The 21,039-nt window shown below is 46.6% G+C and overlaps 1 protein-coding gene across 2 annotated transcripts; it reads left to right on the top strand.

Moving 5' to 3' along the window:
• Positions 1 to 2,980: 2,980 nt before the first annotated feature.
• ACP5 (acid phosphatase 5, tartrate resistant) lies at positions 2,981 to 16,035 on the top strand. Of its 2 annotated transcripts, none has more exons than XM_073587471.1 (5): positions 2,981 to 3,134; positions 10,533 to 10,812; positions 13,337 to 13,464; positions 14,158 to 14,503; positions 15,067 to 16,035. In XM_073587471.1, exons 2-5 carry the CDS (start codon positions 10,540 to 10,542, stop codon positions 15,304 to 15,306), a joined length of 987 nt encoding a protein of 328 aa, XP_073443572.1. In that variant the 5' UTR covers positions 2,981 to 3,134; positions 10,533 to 10,539; the 3' UTR covers positions 15,307 to 16,035. The 2 variants fall into 2 exon arrangements, with proteins under 2 accessions (XP_073443572.1, XP_073443571.1); XM_073587470.1 differs by lacking the exon at positions 2,981 to 3,134 and adding an exon at positions 3,169 to 3,245.
• Positions 16,036 to 21,039: the final 5,004 nt, after the last annotated feature.

Genomic DNA, 21,039 nt, shown 5'->3' with positions numbered 1-21,039 from the left:
CAACTTGCATGGCAGGCGTGCCCCCAGCGCAGGATCTCTCCGGAACGCCAGTCGATAACAGGCTCATGCCGCCTGAGCCAAGGTAGCCCCAAAAGAATGGCGTGGGACAACTGAGGCAGGACATAAAAGGCAATCCTTTCTGAGTGGAGAGCGCCAACTTGCAGGTTTACTTCGGTGGTTACCGTGGTGATGAGCCCAGGAAGAGGTTTGCCATCAACGGAGGTGATTGCTCGAGGATTACTTAAGACGACCACGGGAATCTGGAGTCTGTCAACCTCCTCCTGGTGGATGAAGTTGCCTGCCGCGCCCGAGTCCACATACGCCTCCACAGAGCTACGCCCCCGACCTGAAATAAGTAGAGCTGAAACGGTAAGCGGAAGAGAGGGGGTAGAATCACCTAGGGGGCCCTCTCCTACCTGGCCTAGGCGGAAGCGTTTCCCGGTCTCTCAGGACAAGTGCGTATGAAGTGATTGGCCCCTCCACAATAAAGACAGAGTCCCTTGGTCATTCTCTCCCTACGCCGTTGTTCAGACAGCTTGATGCGATCAACTTGCATGGGCTCCGGGGTGGTGTTACTAGGGGGGGCACCAGTGCGCGGAATAGGAGCTTGGTATAACCTAAAGGACCTCCTCTCCTTAGCCGACTCTCGGGCGCGCTCCTGAAAACGCAGGTCAATACGAGTAGCCAAGGAGATGAGATCCTCCAGGGTGGTAGGGAGGTCACGCCCGGCCAACTCGTCTTTGATTTTACCAGAAAGTCCTCTCCAAAATGCACCAACCAGGGCTTCATTATTCCACCCCAGCTCCGAGGACAAGGTCCGAAAACGGATGGCGTATTGCCCTACCGTAAGGGACCCCTGGCTGAGGTTAAAAAGGGCCTCAGTGGAGGAAGCAAGGCGTCCAGGTTCATCAAAAACCTTACGAAATGTCTCCAAAAAACACTGGATGTTGGTCACCACCGGGTCATCCCTCTCCCATAATGGATTCACCCAAGCCAACGCCTCCCCTTCAAGGTGGGAGATTATAAAGGCCACTTTAGCACGGTCCGTAGGGTACTGTTGGGGCGAAAGATCAAAGTGCAACCTGCACTGATTTAAAAATCCCCTACACAATTTTGGGTCCCCACAGTACCTGGGTGGTTTACCGAGACGAGGGGGGGGAGAGGAGACGGTGTCCCGGGCTAGGGTGGAAGCGGCAGTAGAGGACTGCAGGGAAAGCAGCCTATCATCCACCGAGGCCATATACCCCAAAATGTGAGACTGAGCATCGCGCTGTTGTGCGAGCTCCTGCTGGAGACTGACTAAGAGGGGTGCGTGTGCTGGGTCTGCAGTCTGAAGAGCGGAGAGCCGGGTGTCCATGGACTTCATGAATGACATGATACGGTTCTGATTTTCTCTAAGGAAGAGCAATTCCTTTTGAGTGGCAGCCGCGGCACCGGCGGGGTCCATGCCTGATGATACTGTAATGCTAGGGGGTACCAAGTTAGAGAGTGGACCCTCTGGATCGCGGATCCGGAGCCCCAGGGTCGAGCACACCAGGTGAAGACCGACCCCTATACAGGGATCGTTTGGGGCAGGACCACAGAGGACGGAGGCGCGACAGCCGGAACCAAGAGGGACGGCTCCACGGACAGAAGGAGGGGGAAGGCAGTGGTAAGTGGGACGAGCAGGGACCAGAGGAACAGGACTGGACCAAAACGGAAGGCAGGCACGTGGGAAGACCTAGGCGGGCAGAAGGCGGAGGACGGCACCGGGGATGGAAGGCAGTGCGCAAGCAGGCTGGGAGGGAAGGAAGCAGGAGACAGGGAGCATAAGGCGGAAACGCGGATAAGCTACAGTAGAACTGTAGAGGCCAGAAGGTGCAGGAAAACTACACGATCATCAGGCGTCCTCCTAACTGCGAGGACGCCTGAAGTACAGCAAGCCCAGGATGTGCGTCACCCAACCCCGCCCTCGGCGCCGCCCATTGCAGGGAAGACCAAGGCCGGCTCTCAGCGCCGCCCACCATGGGAGAGAGGAAGACGGCGGCGAGCGCGAGCCGGGGGGCGGGAAGCAGGAGCAGATTTGAAGAGGAACTGACGGCGGGCGCGTGGCCGGGCGGGAGCGCGCAGGTGAGGGGATGCCGCAGCGGCCGCCGCAGCAAAAGGGGCATCGGCGGGGATAACCGCCGATGTCACACTGCCCATACAGTTGGGTTGTGGGCCTAGATCTGCACAGGGGCCCACCGGAGGATTGCCCTGATCCTCTATGGGCCAGTCCGAGCCTGACAGCAGCATCATGCCGAAATCAGTTCTTTCCCTGCAGTCAACTGCTTATCCCACATTGGCCTCATCAGCCACCAACGAGCACGTAATTAAAGTGGACACCCCCAACTTCTTCACAAATCTTCACTCATGAAGCTACGCCATGATTATTAGATGCCAATAATATATGCAGGCCATGATGCCAACACGTAATCTGGGTGCCATCACCTGCGCTGCTTAAGGGTACCGTCACATTTAGCGATGCCCCAGTGATCCCGACAACGATATGACGCGGTCAGGATCGCTGGAGCATCGCTAAGTGGTCGCTAGTGAGCTGCCAAACAGGCAGATCTCACCAGCGATGCAGCAGGGGTCGGCGGTCGCTTCTTACCTGTCAGACGCAGCGATGAAGACGTCCTCCCGCCCGCGTCCACGCGTCGCTCCTCGGCGACAGGAGGAAGCGGCCGACGAGAAACGGCCCAGGACGTTCTCGCGTGATCAGCGGGGGAGCCTGTCGGAGGTAAGTATCACATGTAGCAATATCGCTTCTGCGTCACAAAATCGGTGACGCTTAGCGATCTCGCTTAGTGTGATGGGGCCTTTACTTGAACTTCCTATCTAGGTTCCTGCCATTTCATGTGTATAATGTGCTCATCACAGCTCATTAGTAACAAGCTATTTCCTTCATTGTGGTCAGGCTGAGCCCCAAGCCTCGGCACTAACCGAACAGCCCTGAACTCCGCGCCGCCCAGTGCTGACACCGTGAAAAAAAAACTATGAACTTTTTGTAATCAGCAATTTTTGTTTGTTTTTTTTTTTTGCTATTTGTGGAGGAATTTATGAAGCTTGTATGTGTGAAAGGAGCTGGAGGAAGCTGTGGTGTCCTCATCCTGGTAAGCTGAGTAATTTGAGACCGAAGGGGTGTGGGGTAAAGGTATTGTGTGAAGTTTTAAAACAGGGCAAAAGCCACTTTGTGAGGACATTACAGAGGCGAGAGGAGCAAGGTAAGGAGCGCTGCAGCCATTACACTGTGCACTTAGAATATTCCTATATGTTGTGCTCAGTTACTGATTGATGTGGCTATGTACATATATATATATATATATATATATATATATTAGGCTGGGATATGAGTTATTATGGGACTACAAGTGCTAGCAACCCGCCTTATGTTTTCCTGGCACTTGTAGTCACTGTATACGCAGTTTGTTTACTATTGCACTTCCTACTACAAGTATATACAGCCCGTACTGTACTTTTTATATATCTTTTATAACAACTGCAGCTATAAAGGGAGAGGTATGATTATAGGGATCATCCGCACATCAGGCAGATATGTGAAAGCTAGTGTAGCACTGTGACAAATCAGATTACAGCTTTCATCATTTAGAAGCCTTCTGGAGAATGAAAGCTGAAACCTGATTGGTTGCTATGGGCAACGACAGGCCTTGTGTTTACGTGGAGTTTGGGCCTGTGAATTTGAGGTTAATGATTAATGTAATCCTGCCTAATGATATCTACTCCGCACGTGACTCACATACACGTCACGGTGTGTGTGTGTGTGTATATATATATATATATATATATATATATATATATATATATATATATATAATGCCTGTTTTCGGTGTGCAGTATACAGGGCGTCCCGTGTTTATGTTTTGGTTCCTCACATGACGATATGTGTACAGCATCACGTCCCCCTCCCCCGCACACTTCTCTTCCCCTTTAATATTAACCATCCTTTCCATAACAGATGCATATTCTGCTAAACTTTGCAATTGGGAAGATGTGGGAAATGTGAAAAATACTCATAAAATAATGTAAAATGCAGGTGTACATCGCAGCATAATGCAGGTGAACGTGGTCACACTGCGAAACGCAGTGGTCTTTTTGTTGTGGTTCCTTCCGTTTCGCACTGTGACCCCATTCACCTGCATTATGCTGCGATGTAGCAGCAGCTCAGAGCGACCTTCGATCCCACGACGTTCGTTGCAGCCAAAGTTGCCGTATAGCCCCAGCCTGATATTCTAGATAATCCTAGAAAAAATTATGGGCTCGATTTTTTTTGGTTCATGAATATTGCCCAAAATCAAAAATATTTTATGACTTTTTGCTCAAAAAGTTGCAAAATTTGCTCCAAAAAATGCCATTCTTAGAATCGCTAGTACATTTGTGCAATTGATGAATCAGCCAAAAACAACTGGAAACCCTAAACCCCGCTGACAATGGCAAATAGAAAAAAAACAGAGACGGGCACAAAATCCTTTTAAAAGGCACAAATAAAAATCCGACACCAATACAATAATGAATGGCCCACTACCATTCACTGTACGTTTGTGTGGGACCTCTGGAGGTCGGGGCGGGGGTGTAATGCGCATTTGTTGATTTGTTTCTTGCATCTTTTGTTTCTGGTGCTTGTAGAATTCAAAGAAAAGAAATGCAAAAATGTGAGCCCCCCCCTTCCCCTTTGTGTTTTGGGCCTAGTTTTGCGGGTATTTCGGCCCCGTCTTATGCAGGATGCCTCTCTGAGGAGCTGTTTTGGGTTGGTCTTTTGTCTGTGAACCCTCCCTGTCTTCAGCACCAGCCTTCAAGATCTAAGGGTAAAGCCAAATGGTGCGGCCATGTTGCCAAGTAAAACAATCTCTTGATTTTGTAGCTTCCCCTGCGTGACCAAACTATATGGTTTGGGGGTGTTCTCTAGCAAAATCAATCGACATTGATTGTTTAACAAGAAATACCAAAGCTGCATTTTTTTTTGTTGTTGCTCTATTTGGCCTCACCCTAAAAGCCCCCATACCCATTAGATTAATGTCAGAGAAACCCACCAATTTCATCAGGACAGGTCACCCATTTAATGTGTATGGTGGTGTCCTGACCTACCCCAGTAACAGATCTTGGGAGAAAGATGGATGGGGCATAATGAATTTCAACCTGCCCCATCCTTTCATTATCTGGGGAGATGATTCCCCACCAAAAGTGTCTGGCAGAGCTTTGGCCAAACCTGGGGTTCATGTTTAGGTGGAGTTGGAAGCTATCTAGTATATAGCTGCCATACACATTACATAGCTTTCTCGGCCAAGCGCTCCGCTACCAGACTCCCCTGCGCCCTGCAAACCCCTACAGCCTCGGGCAGCGGTTTACCTCCCAGAGGCCAAAAAAGATCCTTAGTTGGGAATTGGAAATGCCAGCGGATACTTCTCTCCCTGATATCATCTGTCGAGGGAGAGTCGGGAGACCCCCATACACATTAGACTGATGGGTGATGTTGGTGGGACTTTAGTATATGTACGGAGGGGCTGTGGATTTTGCAAACTGAGTGGAGTGACAAAAGACTCCGCGCCCCTCCTCCATTAGTTAAAAAACTCCTAAATGGGTATTTGAGAAGGATTTGTGAAAAAGCAGGCAAACCTATAGTTAGGAGTATTTGTAAAGCAATCCTCCCCCATAGTCATGGGACTGGGCGGAGGTGAGGACAAGCAGGGGGGCTGATGCACCAAATGGCACTGGAGTCAGAACACTTACCAAAAAAACTCAAAGGAAATCCCACTAATAAGAAGATAGCATTATATATGGGAAATGCTACAGCGATATGTAGATGGCGTCCTAGGATGGTCCTCAGTGCACACAACATGGCCACAAACTGCTCCTGATCATCAGGGATCGGACCTGGGGATGGTGATCTGTCCCTGACGGTGTCACTGTGGGCCGATGGCCCTTGTAGATGTTCGGATCTGTGGTCCTTTTGCTTTTATTGTTTGCCGGCCGGTTCAGACGACCCAATAGTCAGGAAACGAGCGCTGCTATGATCGATCGTTCCCCAATTATTGGCTCCTCTAAATGGTCTTCACCATAAGAAAAACACAAGGGTGGAAGATGAGGACGTACAGAAGCAGCGTATCCAAGCTTGGATACACCAGCTCAGGAGACACCACCACCTGCATGAGCTGCAGTCATAAAAGGCTTAGATGCACCAGAACAGTAGACAAAATCACATGATAGACTTAGATATATCAGATCAGCAGACAGTATCCCATATAATGGACTTGGATACATCAGATCAGCAGACAGTATCCCATATGATGGGCTTAGATACATCAGTTCAAAAGACAGTATTACACGTGATGGGATTAGATACATCAGCTCTATAGACAGTATCACATATACAGTGGGGCAAAAAAGTATTTAGTCAGTCAGCAATAGTGCAAGTTCCACCACTTAAAAAGATGAGAGGCGTCTGTAATTTACATCATAGGTAGACCTCAACTATGGGAGACAAACTGAGAAAAAAAAATCCAGAAAATCACATTGTCTGTTTTTTTTTCATTTTATTTGCATATTATGGTGGAAAATAAGTATTTGGTCAGAAACAAGCAATCAAGATTTCTGGCTCTCACAGACCTGTAACTTCTTCTTTAAGAGTCTCCTCTTTCCTCCACTCATTACCTGTAGTAATGGCACCTGTTTAAACTTGTTATCAGTATAAAAAGACACCTGTGCACACCCTCAAACAGTCTGACTCCAAACTCCACTATGGTGAAGACCAAAGAGCTGTCAAAGGACACCAGAAACAAAATTGTAGCCCTGCACCAGGCTAGGAAGACTGAATCTGCAATAGCCAACCAGCTTGGAGTGAAGAAATCAACTGTGGGAGCAATAATTAGAAAATGGAAGACATACAAGACCACTGATAATCTCCCTCGATCTGGTGCTCCACGCAAAATCCCACCTCGTGGGGTCAGAATGATCACAAGAACGGCGAGCAAAAATCCCAGAACCACGCGGGGGGACCTAGTGAATGAACTGCAGAGAGCTGGGACCAATGTAACAAGGCCTACCATAAGTAACACACTACGCCACCATGGACTCAGATCCTGCAGTGCCAGACGTGTCCCACTGCTTAAGCCTGTACATGTCCGGGCCCGTCTGAAGTTTGCTAGAGAGCATTTGGATGATCCAGAGGAGTTTTGGGAGAATGTCCTATGGTCTGATGAAACCAAACTGGAACTGTTTGGTAGAAACACAACTTGTCGTGTTTGGAGGAAAAAGAATACTGAGTTGCATCCATCAAACACCATACCTACTGTAAAGCATGGTGGTGGAAACATCATGCTTTGGGGCTGTTTCTCTGCAAAGGGGCCAGGACGACTGATCCGGGTACATGAAAGAATGAATGGGGCCATGTATCGTGAGATTTTGAGTGCAAACCTCCTTCCATCAGCAAGGGCATTGAAGATGAAACGTGGCTGGGTCTTTCAACATGACAATGATCCAAAGCACACCGCCAGGGCAACGAAGGAGTGGCTTCGTAAGAAGCATTTCAAGGTCCTGGAGTGGCCTAGCCAGTCTCCAGATCTCAACCCTATAGAAAACCTTTGGAGGGAGTTGAAAGTCCGTGTTGCCAAGCGAAAAGCCAAAAACATCACTGCTCTAGAGGACATCTGCATGGAGGAATGGGCCAACATACCAACAACAGTGTGTGGCAACCTTGTGAAGACTTACAGAAAACGTTTGACCTCTGTCATTGCCAACAAAGGATATATCACAAAGTATTGAGATGCAAATTGCCTCTTCAGAAAGAAAGAGGACTTTTACTCTACAGCGCCACCTATTGGTAGTAGCAATCCTACAAGTCACAATCAACCCTTTAACGAGTCTTGTAGTATGACTTAGGATCCAAGCCCAAAGAGATTCTGATTTGGCTTGTATCCTAAGTCATACTACAAGACTCGTTAAAGGGTTGATTGTGACTTGTAGGATCGCTACTACCAATAGGTGGCGCTGTAGAGTAAAAGTCCTCTTTCTTTCTGAAGAGGCAATTTGCATATTATTTTCCCAGAGGAGCATTGCACGGCGAATAAGTCTCCTTACCTTGACAAGTCACAGCTGGCATGTCACTCTCCGCAAGGAGAAACCTTACTTCTTAGAAAGTATTGAGATGAAATTTTGTTTCTGACCAAATACTTATTTTCCACCATAATATGCAAATAAAATGAAAAAAAACAGACAATGTGATTTTCTGGATTTTTTTTTCTCAGTTTGTCTCCCATAGTTGAGGTCTACCTATGATGTAAATTACAGACGCCTCTCATCTTTTTAAGTGGTGGAACTTGCACTATTGCTGACTGACTAAATACTTTTTTGCCCCATTGTATACGGTAGTTACATAGGTTGAAAAAGATCTAGGTCCATCAATTTCAGCCTCTCTATACAAATTATATATTTTTTGTCACTGAGGCTAGTTTCACACTTGCTTTTTTTTGCAGCGCGTTTTTCCCGCAAAAAAACGCATTAAAAAAACGCATACAAAAGCATACAACTGCTGCGTTTTTTTCAAGCATTTTTATGAGCATGCATGAAAAAAACGCAGCGTTTTTATGCGTTTGTAAGCGTTTTTAGTGCGTTTTTACCGCGTTTGCGTTTTTTTCCAACATTAGGTGGCCCCTCACACTAACCCAAACCAAGACTTTACTAACCCTAACCCTGACCCTGACCCTAACCCTAACCCTAACTAACCCTAACCCTGACCCTAACCCTTAACCAAACCATACTTAACCCTAACCCAAACCCTAAACCCTAACTAACCCTAACCCTAACTAACCCTAACCCTGACCCTAACCCTAACCCTAACTAACCCTGACCCTGACCCTAACCCTAACCCTAACTAACCCTAACCCTAACCCTGACCCTAACCCTGACCCTAACCCTTAACCAAACCATACTTAACCATAACCCTGACCCTAACCCTAACCCTAACCCTGACCCTAACCCTTAACCAAACCATACTTAACCCTAACCCTGACCCTAACCCTAACCCTGACCCTAACCCTTAACCAAACCATACTTAACCCTAACCCTGACCCTAACCCCAACCCTAACCCTGACCCTAACCCTAACCCTAAACCCCTTTAACTAACCCTAACTCTAACCCAAACCCCTAAATTCCATGGTTAAAAAAAAAAAACGCTTGTGCAAAAAAACGCATACATAAGCATGCCAATGCGCACCCATAGGCTATAATGGCCATTTTTAGCGCAAAACGTGCGCATATGTGCGCATGCGCTTTTTTGCAGGGCCAAAAAATGCAACATGCTGCGTCTGGAAAATACCAACGCATACCCCAAAAAAACGCAGCGCATGAAAATCGCATACATGCGCATGGCAGCGCGCAGGTATGCGCACCCATGTTAAATATAGGGGAAAAAACGCATGCGCAGGTTAGCGTTTTTTTCCAGCGCTAAAAAACGCAAATGTGAAACCAGCCTAACTCTTGGGCTTATATACATTAGCTCAGCAGACAGGATCACACATAAGCTTAGCTATATCAGCTCAGCAGACAGTATCATACATCATCGATGGGCTTGGATACATCTGCTCAGCACATATTATCACACATTTATAGGCTTAGATACACTGGCTCAATTGACAGTGTCACAAATGATGGGATTAAATACATCCACTCAGCAGACAGTACCAAACATGGTGGGCTTGGATACACTGACTCTGTAGACAGTATCACACATAAGGGGCTTGGATATACTGTCTCAGCAAACAGTATCACATATAATGTGCTTAGATACATTGGATCAGCAGACAGTATCACACATAATAGGCTTGGATACACCAGGCTCAGCAGACAGGATCACACATAATATGCGTAGATACACCGGCTCAGCAGACAGTATCACACATAATGGGTTTGGATACACCGGCTCAGCAGACAGTATCACATATAATGTGCTTAGATACACCGGCTCAGCAGACAGTATCACACATAATGGGCTTGGATACACCGGCTCAGCGACTGTATCACATATGATGTTCTTAGATACATTGGATCAGCAGACAGTATCACACATAAGGAGTTTGGATATACCGGCTCAGCAGACAGTATCACACATAAGGGGTTTGGATACACCGGCTCAGCAGACAGTATCACACATAAGGGGTTTGGATATACCGGCTGAGCAGACAGTATCACACATAAGGGGTTTGGATATACCGGCTCAGCAGACAGTATCACACATAAGGAGTTTGGATATACCGGCTCAGCAGACAGTATCACACATAAGGGGTTTGGATACACCGGCTCAGCAGACAGTATCACACATAAGGGGTTTGGATATACCGGCTGAGCAGACAGTATCAAACATGGTGGACTTAGATACACTGCTCAGCATCCCATAGTCCATGTTATGTGACTCCCTATGTGATGGATGAGTTTTGCTGTGACCTCTGTGGATTCTGTGATTTTTTTATATTCGGTCTCTTATCATTTGTTTCCCGCACAGACATAGCATGGAGAAGCTTGTTGTCCTTCTGGCCTTTCTGCCATGTGTATCTATGAAGACCCTGTGGAGCCCCCCGCAGGACGGCGCTCCCTCTCTTCGCTTTGCTGTGATTGGTGACTGGGGCGGCCTGCCCCTTCCCCCTTACACCACCAAACAAGAACTACTGGTTGCAGACGAGCTTGACAAAATCGTATACAAATGGGGGGCCGACTTCATCGTGTCTGTGGGTGACAACTTCTACTATGACGGCGTGAAAAGCGTGACAGACATCAGATTTAAGGTAAAGAAATAAATGCACTATTGGCGGTAACATGTCCTCGCCAGAAAACCTGAACTCCCCCTCCTTCCCTGCTACGTGGATGAAGGGAAGTGAAAGCCCCTCTGACAACAATTTATGCCGAAATCAGCAGTGGTCACTGGATCATAGGCCAAACCTCTGACCAGACTTCAGTGAACATTTTCTGTCATAGTGGATCTCCGCCTTTTTGTCTCCAGCTCATTATTAAATGCGGCACAACGTGCTCATTCGTTTCATCGCCTGACGAGACCTGGTGACAACAAATAATACAATTCCGCCTTCAGCCACCACAAGGGGGAGCTCACTGCATACGGGGTATTGACAGCAATGTAGGAGGCTCCCTCTAGTGGTGGCAGCAGGTAGGCAGAATCGTTTAGCTCAATGTTTGCTGGAGATTTGTGGCTCTCCATCTGAAAATCTGAATGGGAATATTTGAAGAAATTAATCAGTACAGAATTTCTAACTTTTAAGATCATAAAGAAGAAACTCTGGGATAGTCCCAATGATTACCTACACACTGGATGTTAAAGAGGTTGTCTGGGATTAGAAAAAATGTTTTGCTTTCCTTGATAAATGGCGCCACCCCTGATCATGGGTTGTGTGTGGTATTGCAACTCGGCTCTATTCACATCAATGGGCCTGAAATGTAACATTGGATTCAACCCAGGCTCAGGGGTGGCGCTGTTACTAAAAGAAAGAAGTCATTTTTTCTCTAATTACATGAGCCTTTAATTACCAGCAATATATTTTTTTACATAATTACAAATATATTATGGCTTAAAGGGACATTGACAATCTCATAAATTGATGACAGATCGCTAGGATATGCCATCCCTTTATGATCAGTGGGACCCCACAGTGCTAGTGTAATTCTGCACTCCCTTGTACAGTGGCTCCCCGGTCACCCGGTTTCACAGCCATATATTTCAATTCTATAGTTCCCTGTGCTGCTGGGTGGCCAGAGGCAGCTGTGCAGGGAAAGGCAGAAAATCATATGCAGGGATTCCCGGGATCTCTGGGAGCCATAAGGTCAGACCTCCACTCGTCATCACTTTTTGAGATGGGAGGATCCCTTTAAATCTTTTAGTTTCACTGTATATAGTCTGACTGCCATATATATAATAGAGCATTGCCATTTTAGCATATAGGTAATGGATAAAATGAGCTTTTCCAGGCACATTTAGAGTAAAAATAACGTGGCGCCTGACTGCTGCGTGTTTTGCTGTGATGACTTGGCATTGTGCCGAAACGCGCATAAGGGTGGGCACCACCTCAATAGGGAGGGGTCTTTATGGGGATGTTATATATAAATGTGCATAAAACATAAGATCCCCATAAATGCTCCTCCTGCTGCAGTGACTCCCGTTTTCGCACCATGCTATCTTTCCGCTTGACTCCCTCTCCCCAGAAGAAGCTGTTACGCCGAAACAAGCATCCAGTCAGGCACCACCTTAGTAGGAGGAGAATTTATTGGGATGGTATGTTCCCTGTATATGTACAGTGTACCCTCATACACACTCCACAGATATTTGTCACCTTACTGTCTTTTTACTTGCAATTTTTGTGAACGGATTCTAACTTCTCACAATATCTTCAAGCAAACGGCCAAATCCAACCGATTTCATCGTCGGTAAGATTGTACTGATTGCTAGGAATTGAATGCGTGTAAGCCAGGCTTTAAAGGGAATCGCTTAGCAGGTTTTTGCTATTTAATCTGAGAGCAGCATGATGTAGTGGCAGAGACCCTGATTCCGGCGACGTGCCTCTTACTAGGCTTTGTGTTGCTGTTTCAATATAATCAGTGTTTTATCAGCAGGAGATTATGACTGCAGGACTAGGTGTCTCCTGCCTCCTAGTCAGGAGCTCTGTGTAATCCCGTCCCCACAGCAGATTGGCAGCTATCATTGTACAGTGTACACATTAATCAGCCAATCAGTGGTGTGGGCGGGGTTATAAAGGATTCAGCATTTGAGCACTGCTAGATCTGCAGCAGGGAAAACTGTGATTATATCAAGCAGCCCAGTAAGTGACACATCACTGGAATCAGGGTCTCTGCCCCTAGATCATGCTACTCTCAAATTACATAGCGAAAACCTGGTGAAATATTCCCTTTAATTGGATGTCCCATAAATAACATTTAACACCTAAACACTAGATAGTTGATAAATATATGATCGCAGTAGAGACCCCCCCCCCTCAAATCCAGAGAACAGGGGTCTCGTAGTCCCTTGTGTGAATACAGCAGTAATGAGCGGCCACTCCTACAGGAGAATGGTCATTAGCACCTGGAACTTTAGCAATGACACCTTATATATGTACATGGACAACCCCTTTAAGCCGATGTCATAATTCTGCTGCAGAGCGGACGTTCCGGTCACGGGTGTAGCTTCAGATAAGTGATGTGTTACGGGGTGACTGGGGAGATAGCTGCAGATCTTTCTATTACTTAAATGTGACTGTAAACCCATGTATCTAATCCCGTGCGTCATCTCCTTTTCCCTTACAGGCAACATTCGAGAATGTGTTTAATGGGGAGTCGCTGCGCGATGTCCCTTGGTACGTCCTCGCCGGCAATCACGACCACAATGGAAACGTCACAGCTCAGATCGCCTACAGCAACGTGTCTTCTCGCTGGTAAGGCTAACTATACCCCCGAGGGAATTTTTTTTTCTTAATTCTGGCTACTTGCGGTCACCACTAGAGGGAGCTCACTGTATTAGGAGTTGTACGGCTTTTTTAAAAAAAAGAAAAGCATAAAAAGTTATGTAGCTTAATAGTAAAGCCCCCTTCTCCGTCTATACATCACTGTGATAAAAGGGGGCTGGCTTAGATAGGAAAATGAGCTGTCAGCCAGCATTTTCTCATTCTCCTAGACCGAGCACTAGCCAGAACTGGGGTTGCCGATCCCAGGCATGTAGCACATACCTGAGGATCGATCGAGGCATCTGTGATCCTTTTCTAACTGGACAACTCTACTCACCCCATTGGGAACTGGGTAAATCTACACAGTGAGCTCCCTCTAGTGGCGCCTGTGGGTGGTGACTTTCTGAAGGGGAACAATAGGAGCTTTTCAGTGCCTGCTGACCCGACTGTATCAGAATAAGGCTATCACCAGATTAAAAATTTATCAAAGGAGGGAAACGTAATGAAATGGCGCCACACCTGTTTACAGGATGTGTGAGGTATTACAGCTCAGCCCCATTCACATCATTCAAGTTGAGGTGCTATATTGAACACAACCCAATGGACGGCTGCGGTACTGGTTTTTGGCCATGTTTCTCCAGGGTCTGTATCATCCATGACGCCCTTATTCTTCCTTCCATACAGGAAATATCCCGATCTCTACTATGACTTGTCCTTCAAGATCCCCAGCACCAATGTATCTGTGAGACTCCTGATGCTGGACACAGTTGTCCTGTGTGGGAACTCTGACGACTTCCTAGGGGGGCAGCCACTGGGAGCGACAAACGTGAGGTTGGCGGAGAAACAACTCTCATGGCTGACGGAGAAACTACAGGCTTCAAAGGATGAATACTTACTAGTGGCCGGCCATTACCCCGTGTGGTCGATAGCGGAGCATGGGCCTACCAGCTGTCTCGTCCATCATCTCGAGCCTCTGCTTAAGAAGTACGGAGTCACCGCTTACCTCTGTGGGCACGATCACAACATGCAGGTAGGTGTCTTCTCTGCATGGGCGGCACGGTGGCTCAGTGGTTAGCACCGGCACCTGGTAGCAAATATGGACATGACAGTCCCATACACAGTGGAAGAAGCGGTGGCGTGTATGTGTGGCCGCTGTAGACGGAACCCTCGGATCAGCAAGTTGTGGATAGGGTGGGAATAACTAGAGATGAGCAAAGAAATTTGCAGGACCCTGGTCCATGGGAGCCCCACAAATCTCCTTCTACCTGCTGACATCCCCAGCGCCTCTTCTGCTTAGTATTTCTCCGATTATGTTGCTCCAGGTCTACAAATCAGAAGAGGCGCAGTTCGTCGCCATCCGGTGGCCATGATGTACAGACATGTCTGCAGGACCAGGGTTGTGCTAATCAATTTGCTATCTACATACATCCTACTTCTGGTATTTAATGGTTGGCTAAGGGACTCTAGTGGTCCTCTTCGTCAGTGATTGTCTGCAGCGGTCAGGTGAACGAGACCTCTTTCATCACCTAGAAACACTATTGTGTAACCCCTGTGTTATATCCTGACCCCAACATGACTCTTTTACTCTTCCAGTACCTGCAGGATGACAGCGGCATTGGATACGTGTTGAGCGGAGCGGGAAACTTTATGGAAAACTCCCGCAAACATGAAGGAAAGGTTCCCAAAGGCTATCTGCGTTTTTTCCAGGGTGAGCGGGAGACTATGGGCAGCTTCGTGTACGTGCAGATCACACCTACAGAAATGGACATAACATATATAACGTCAGGAGGCAAAAGTCTGTTCCGCACCACCCTGTACCCGCGTGGCCTCTAAGCTCCTCCGCCACGTCTCCTCTCCACACCGGGCATTACTAATGTAGCTCCTCAGTCCAGCACGTGGACCGTCTGCTGTGGAAGTAACAAATCGCTGCTGTTTTTACGTTTCGTCCTTTGATTTTATCTTTTTAATACGTCTCCAAATCTGTTGTACAGTTCGATCGTCCCCCGACACTTTAGAGGGACCCCTGGCATTTCCTGATAGCCTGGTGCTGTCAGGGCAATTGTAATTTCACATCAGTTTATGACACCCCCAGGTTGGAGACCGCTGGGCTGGAGCTAGGAACATCGTTAAGTCAGGTGATGGGGACACAATTGTCGTAGGCGATCGATGCAATTGTAAGCTTGAATCCTCGAAATTTGTTGAAATCACCTCGATCCCTGATCTGCTGAAATTTAAGAAGCGTTTGATGGACAAAGCAGTCTTATTTATTTGGGCACTGCCTGATTGGGTCACTTCTCGTGGACATGCCCGATTTATCAGGCAATAGATGTGGATGTGTGTCCAGAGGTGGGATCCACACCACAAGCCCCTCGAGTCTCTGTAGCAATTCTCTATAGAGGTTTGTTGATTTTATATTGGTTAAATCAAATGTTTTCATCACCAAACCCTGTTTTTTTTCTGTGTCCGTTACATCGTTGAGGTTATGTTTACTGATTTTATAAATATTGTTTTGTTACTGTGTCTTTTTAATTGTAAAAAAAAATTAATGTTTTCCATACACAACTCGTTTATTGTTACACTTTTTTTTTTTTTTATATATTACTCGGCGACTCGCAAAAGTTCGTCCATAGAAGGCAGAGAGGAGGGGGATGCAACTTCAGTTTCTCTCTGAAGGCCTTCATAAACATTAGATCAACTTTGGACAGACCTGCCGATGTTAAGAAGGCTCAGACAGTCTAATGTGTATGAGGGCCTCCAGACTGAAGGTTCTGGCATGTCTGACTGCTGGTTCTCCTGACCTGAGCTAATCTTTATATATGATTCACCATCTGGTCAAGAAAATAAAAATTACATCTACAGAATGGGAGGAATAGAACTAAGCAACAGCACATGTAAAAAAAGGCTTGGGTTCACTAACAGATCACAGACTGCACACGACTCAACAGTGTGATACATCAGCAAAAAAGGCAAACACAGTTCTAAGATGTATTAAAAGAAGCATACAGTCTAGATCACGTGAAGTCATTATCCCCTTCTACTCCTCTTTGGTCAGATCTCATCTGGAATACTGTGCCCAGTTCTGGGCACCACATTTTAAATAAAGACATTGAAAAACTGGAGCAAGTTCAGAGAAGAGCTACTAGGATGGTGAGTGAACTACAAAGTATGTCCTACGAGGAACGGTTAAAGAATCTTGGAATGTTTAGCTTGCAATAAAGAAGACTAAGAAGGAGACATAATAGCCTACAAATATCTGAAGGGCTGTCACAGTGTAGAGGGATCATCATTATTCTCATTTGCACAAGGAAACACGAGAAGCAATGGGATGAAACTGAATGGGAGGAGACACAGATTAGATATTAGAAAAAACTTTTTGACAGTGAGGGTGATCAATGAGTGGAACAGGCTGCTGTGAGAGGTTTTGAGTTCTCCTTCAATGGAAGTCTTCAAACAGAGGCTGGACAGACATCTGACTGGGATGGTTTAGTGAGTCCTGCACTGAGCAGGGGGTTGGACTTGATGACCCAGAGGGCCTTTCCAACTCTAACATTCTATATGACCATGAGGCAGGTAGCTCGAGTCAGGAGACCTGGCGAGTACAGTCTGTACACGGGCCATATGAAATTCTGTGAGAGGGGACAAGGAGAAGCAAGGGGAGACATTAGAACGGTTTGCGGCTTGGACATCACACCCATTGGAGAACATACACCTGGTGAGATCTCAAAATCTGCAGGTTGCACATAGGATTTCTGATACAGAGCCACCGGTCTGCTTGCGGGAAGGGACACATCTGCATTTTCGGTTTGTTCTGGGTGGAAGGATGCAGACAGAATGACATAGTATCTAGACGTTCTGCCACACTAAGTCGGCAAAAGAAGAATTCGAGCACAGCCCTAGTGTCAGGCCTTTGTGACTTGCCACGTGTTCTATTACCGTGTGGCTGCTTCGCGTTTTGTCAGCCCACAGTTGCGGTATATCCACTCCTTGCAGTCAATACTTATTTTTCTGACTTGGGGGGGAAATATAGGGTCTGAAATTTTTCCTCATTTTTGTTGTGCAGACCTCACACAGCATGACTCTGACACTGCCGCCTTATTGCAGCAGTGTATGTTTTACTCCTAAACGTTAATTATGCAAATTGTCTCTTCAGAGAGGAAGAGGACTAGACCTCTAGTGCCACCTATTGGAAGTAGCAATCCTAAAAGTCAATGTCGACCCTTTAAGGAGCCTTGTTAAATGACTTAGGATAAAAGCCAAGCCAGAATCTCAATTTGCAGACACGGTGTTTCAGGGTACTGCCCCTCGTCAGTGCAAAGCGTGAGATCTGGTTTGGCTGTGAGAGAGGTGTCTGACCGATATCCAAGAAGTATCATTTCTCCTTGCGGAGAGTGACATGCTAAGCATGTCGAGATGAGGAGACTTAAAGCCGCAATGCTCCTCTGGGAAATATGCTAATTATGCAAATTGTCTCTTCAGAGAGGAAGAAGACTAGTACTCTAGTGCCACCTATTGGAAGTAGCAATCCTAAAAGTCAATGTCGACCCTTTAACGAGCCTTGTTACATGACTTAGGATAAAAGCCTAAACGTTGCAATGGTTCAGAGAATACCGGCTATGGGTTTTGGATGACTAGTCCAAGAGGTTGTCACCGGTGGCTTCTCCGCATCTCGCTCCCCTAGACTGACAGGTCTGGGTAAGCACTCACGCATAATGCCTGTCAGTCTAGAGGAGTGGAGTGGGGAAAAGCCGAGGTGGACAACCTCTTGGACTAGTCAACCGAGATGCATGGTACTCGATTTATCATTCTCTTTACGCCATTTTTCATTTTTTTCATTTGCCCCTTATTATTTAATTTATTCGGTTTCATCTGGTTTTCTTTTATGTTCGATATTACTGCCGTGGTTTTCCTTATCCGGATGTTTAAGCTTAATTCCTCATTTGTGAATTTTCAAAATGTTTGCTCAATTGTAGTGCACCATCTGAGAGAACAAAATCCAATTTTATTTTTTTGCGCATTTGAAGACTAACAGGTGACATTTCAAAGGTGTTTGCAACAATTTGCTCCAAAGATACACAAAAAAAGTAAGTAAAAAAAAAGGGCCTTTAATTTTTGCCTAAAAATCATCATCCCGTGTGCTGCACCATTTTGAAGAATCTGATGCTAAAAACAACATATACACCAAAATCCTAGAGTGGGCACAAGCGGAAAAGGGAAACCCCTTGAAGGGCCCCTAAACCTATACACAAAGGGCTCAATTCCTTATTACATTTTTGCTTTTTTTAATCTAGTGATTGGTGTAATTCGCCCGTTTCTCATTTGCATCTTATTCTTTTATTTCGCAACTTTATTAAAGTCTACTTTATATGTGTTTCCCATCATGGGCCGCGACTTCCAGATGTTTTAGTGCGATTCTTCAACTGCAGCTTCTAACATTTTTGCAAAAATGGACTCCAGTCGCCCACCCTCCCCTTAGGCCTCGCTCACATCAGTGTATAAATCGGGAGAATGCAATCCAATAAAAAAAAAATTGGATTGTACTTGTTCCAATGTTATTCAATGAGCCAGTGCTGATCTGCAATATTTTTCTCAGGTGGAATCTGGATGAGAAAAAAAAAAATCGCAGCATGCTGCGAGTGTCTGCATTTAGATCGGACTGGTCTCGCCAATGCAAGTATGGGTGTGAGAAAAATATTGAACGGAACACGGACTATGCATTTGCCGCCCGACTTTTACACATACATCTCAAAGGAAACCCAAAATTTCATCAGCTAAGTACAGTACCATCACAGCCAGAACCGTCAGAAAAGAAAGATACATGATAGATGTCCTAAAAGTCTCGATCCCACAAGGGGTCGTCAGCGGACAGCACGACACAACGCAACGGGATGGAAATGGGAAGAGGAAGGCCCTACTGATAGGGAATGAGGGATGGGTCACCTCCTGAGCTCCAACCTGAGTCTGTCCCTGCACTCCCCTAACGCCCTAAGCGGGTCCTTCCCCCTTTCGCCGTCACGAACCTTGTCCCTCGCTGTCACCTAGCCCTGCTTTGGCTAGTGCACTGGCTGGCAAGGACACTAGCATCACCACTGCAGATGGTACAATAACAGGGGGTAGTGACAATTATGAGACAGACAAGGTAAAAACACAACACTTAGCTTCCAGACTCACTGCCAAGCGCCACACCGCAGAGGACATGGAAACAGGAACACGAACTCCAGAAGTAGCTGATACAGCGCTGACAGCTGCAACTGCAAGACTGGCCTCCATAGAATAACTCTATCACCAACAATCAGCTGATGCATCAGGTGAGTATTTAAAGGATGGTGGGAGTGGTCACCAACCACATTAGCTGACCAAGCAATTCAGCAGCTGCAGCACACTGCCAGCAAGGAAAACTGACATTAACCTCTGCTGGCTTTAAAGGAAAAAAGCTACATTTAAATTATAGTTGTACGGTACTAGACCTGGCCCAATCTCATGTCATAGGTGTCAAAACTCAGGAGCGAGTACTTCAAAGAACCGGTGGCCTGGTTGTCACCAAGAGATTGTTAATTATTGCCGGTCCTGTCCTACCTGTCAGATAACTGCTCCCTTATCTCACTTCCGCAGTCCCCTAGTGCCGTTACCCATTATAGAGGTTCCATTTGACCGGACTGCCATGGACCTTGTTGGGCCCCTAGTTAAGTCAGCCAGAGGGCACCAATATATCCTGGTGGTCATGGACTATGTATGCAACACTGTACCCAGAGGCGATACCAGTAAGAAACTCCTCCACCAGAAGCATAGCTCGAGAGCTAGTTTATATTTTCTCCCGGACAGGCCTGCCAAAGGAGATCCTGACGGACCAAGGAATGCTGTTCATGTCCAAGATAATGAGATAGTTATGTAAGGTTATCTAGATTACACAACTCAGGACATCAGTTTACTATCCGCAGAAGGACGATCTGGTGGAAAGGTTCAATAAGACCTTGAAGTCCATGCTTAGCTTAAAAAGATTGTGGAAACAGATGACCGAGATTGGGATTTCCTACTCCTATACCTGCTGTTCTCTATTAGGGAAGTTCCACAGGCCTCTTCGGAGTTATCACCATTCGAGGTGTTATATGGACAACACCCTCGGGGACTTTGGATATTGCAAAGGGGACCTGGGAAGCAGAGGTTCCACCCCACCAAAGTATCATCGACCATGTGCCCCAGATACAGGACAGGATAGCGAGGGTGATGCCAATCATGAAGGAGAGCCTCCTTCAAGCATAAGAGGCCCAGGCAAGGGCTTACAATTGGTTGTCAAGGCTGAGACAGTTTAGCCCTGGAGACCGAGTGTTGATCTTGATCCCCAAACTTGAAAGTAAATTTCTGGCCAAGTGGCAGGGGGCCATATGAGGTGTTTGAAAGCTGAGTGATGTCAGCTGCAAGGACCACCAGCCAGAGGGAAGAAAGAATACCAAGTGTACCACATCAACCTGCTTCAACCATTGCGAGACAGGGATCGGTAGAAGCTACATGACTGAAGGCCAGACCTGAGGCTATGGTCGAGGATGTCACAGTGAAAGAGACACTATCACC

Source organism: Dendrobates tinctorius, unplaced genomic scaffold (assembly GCF_039654945.1).
Source record: "Dendrobates tinctorius isolate UK_male_01 unplaced genomic scaffold, ASM3965494v1 ptg000099l, whole genome shotgun sequence".
NCBI classification, from domain to species: domain Eukaryota; kingdom Metazoa; phylum Chordata; class Amphibia; order Anura; family Dendrobatidae; genus Dendrobates; species Dendrobates tinctorius.
This window is presented reverse-complemented; position numbering and strand designations above follow the sequence as displayed.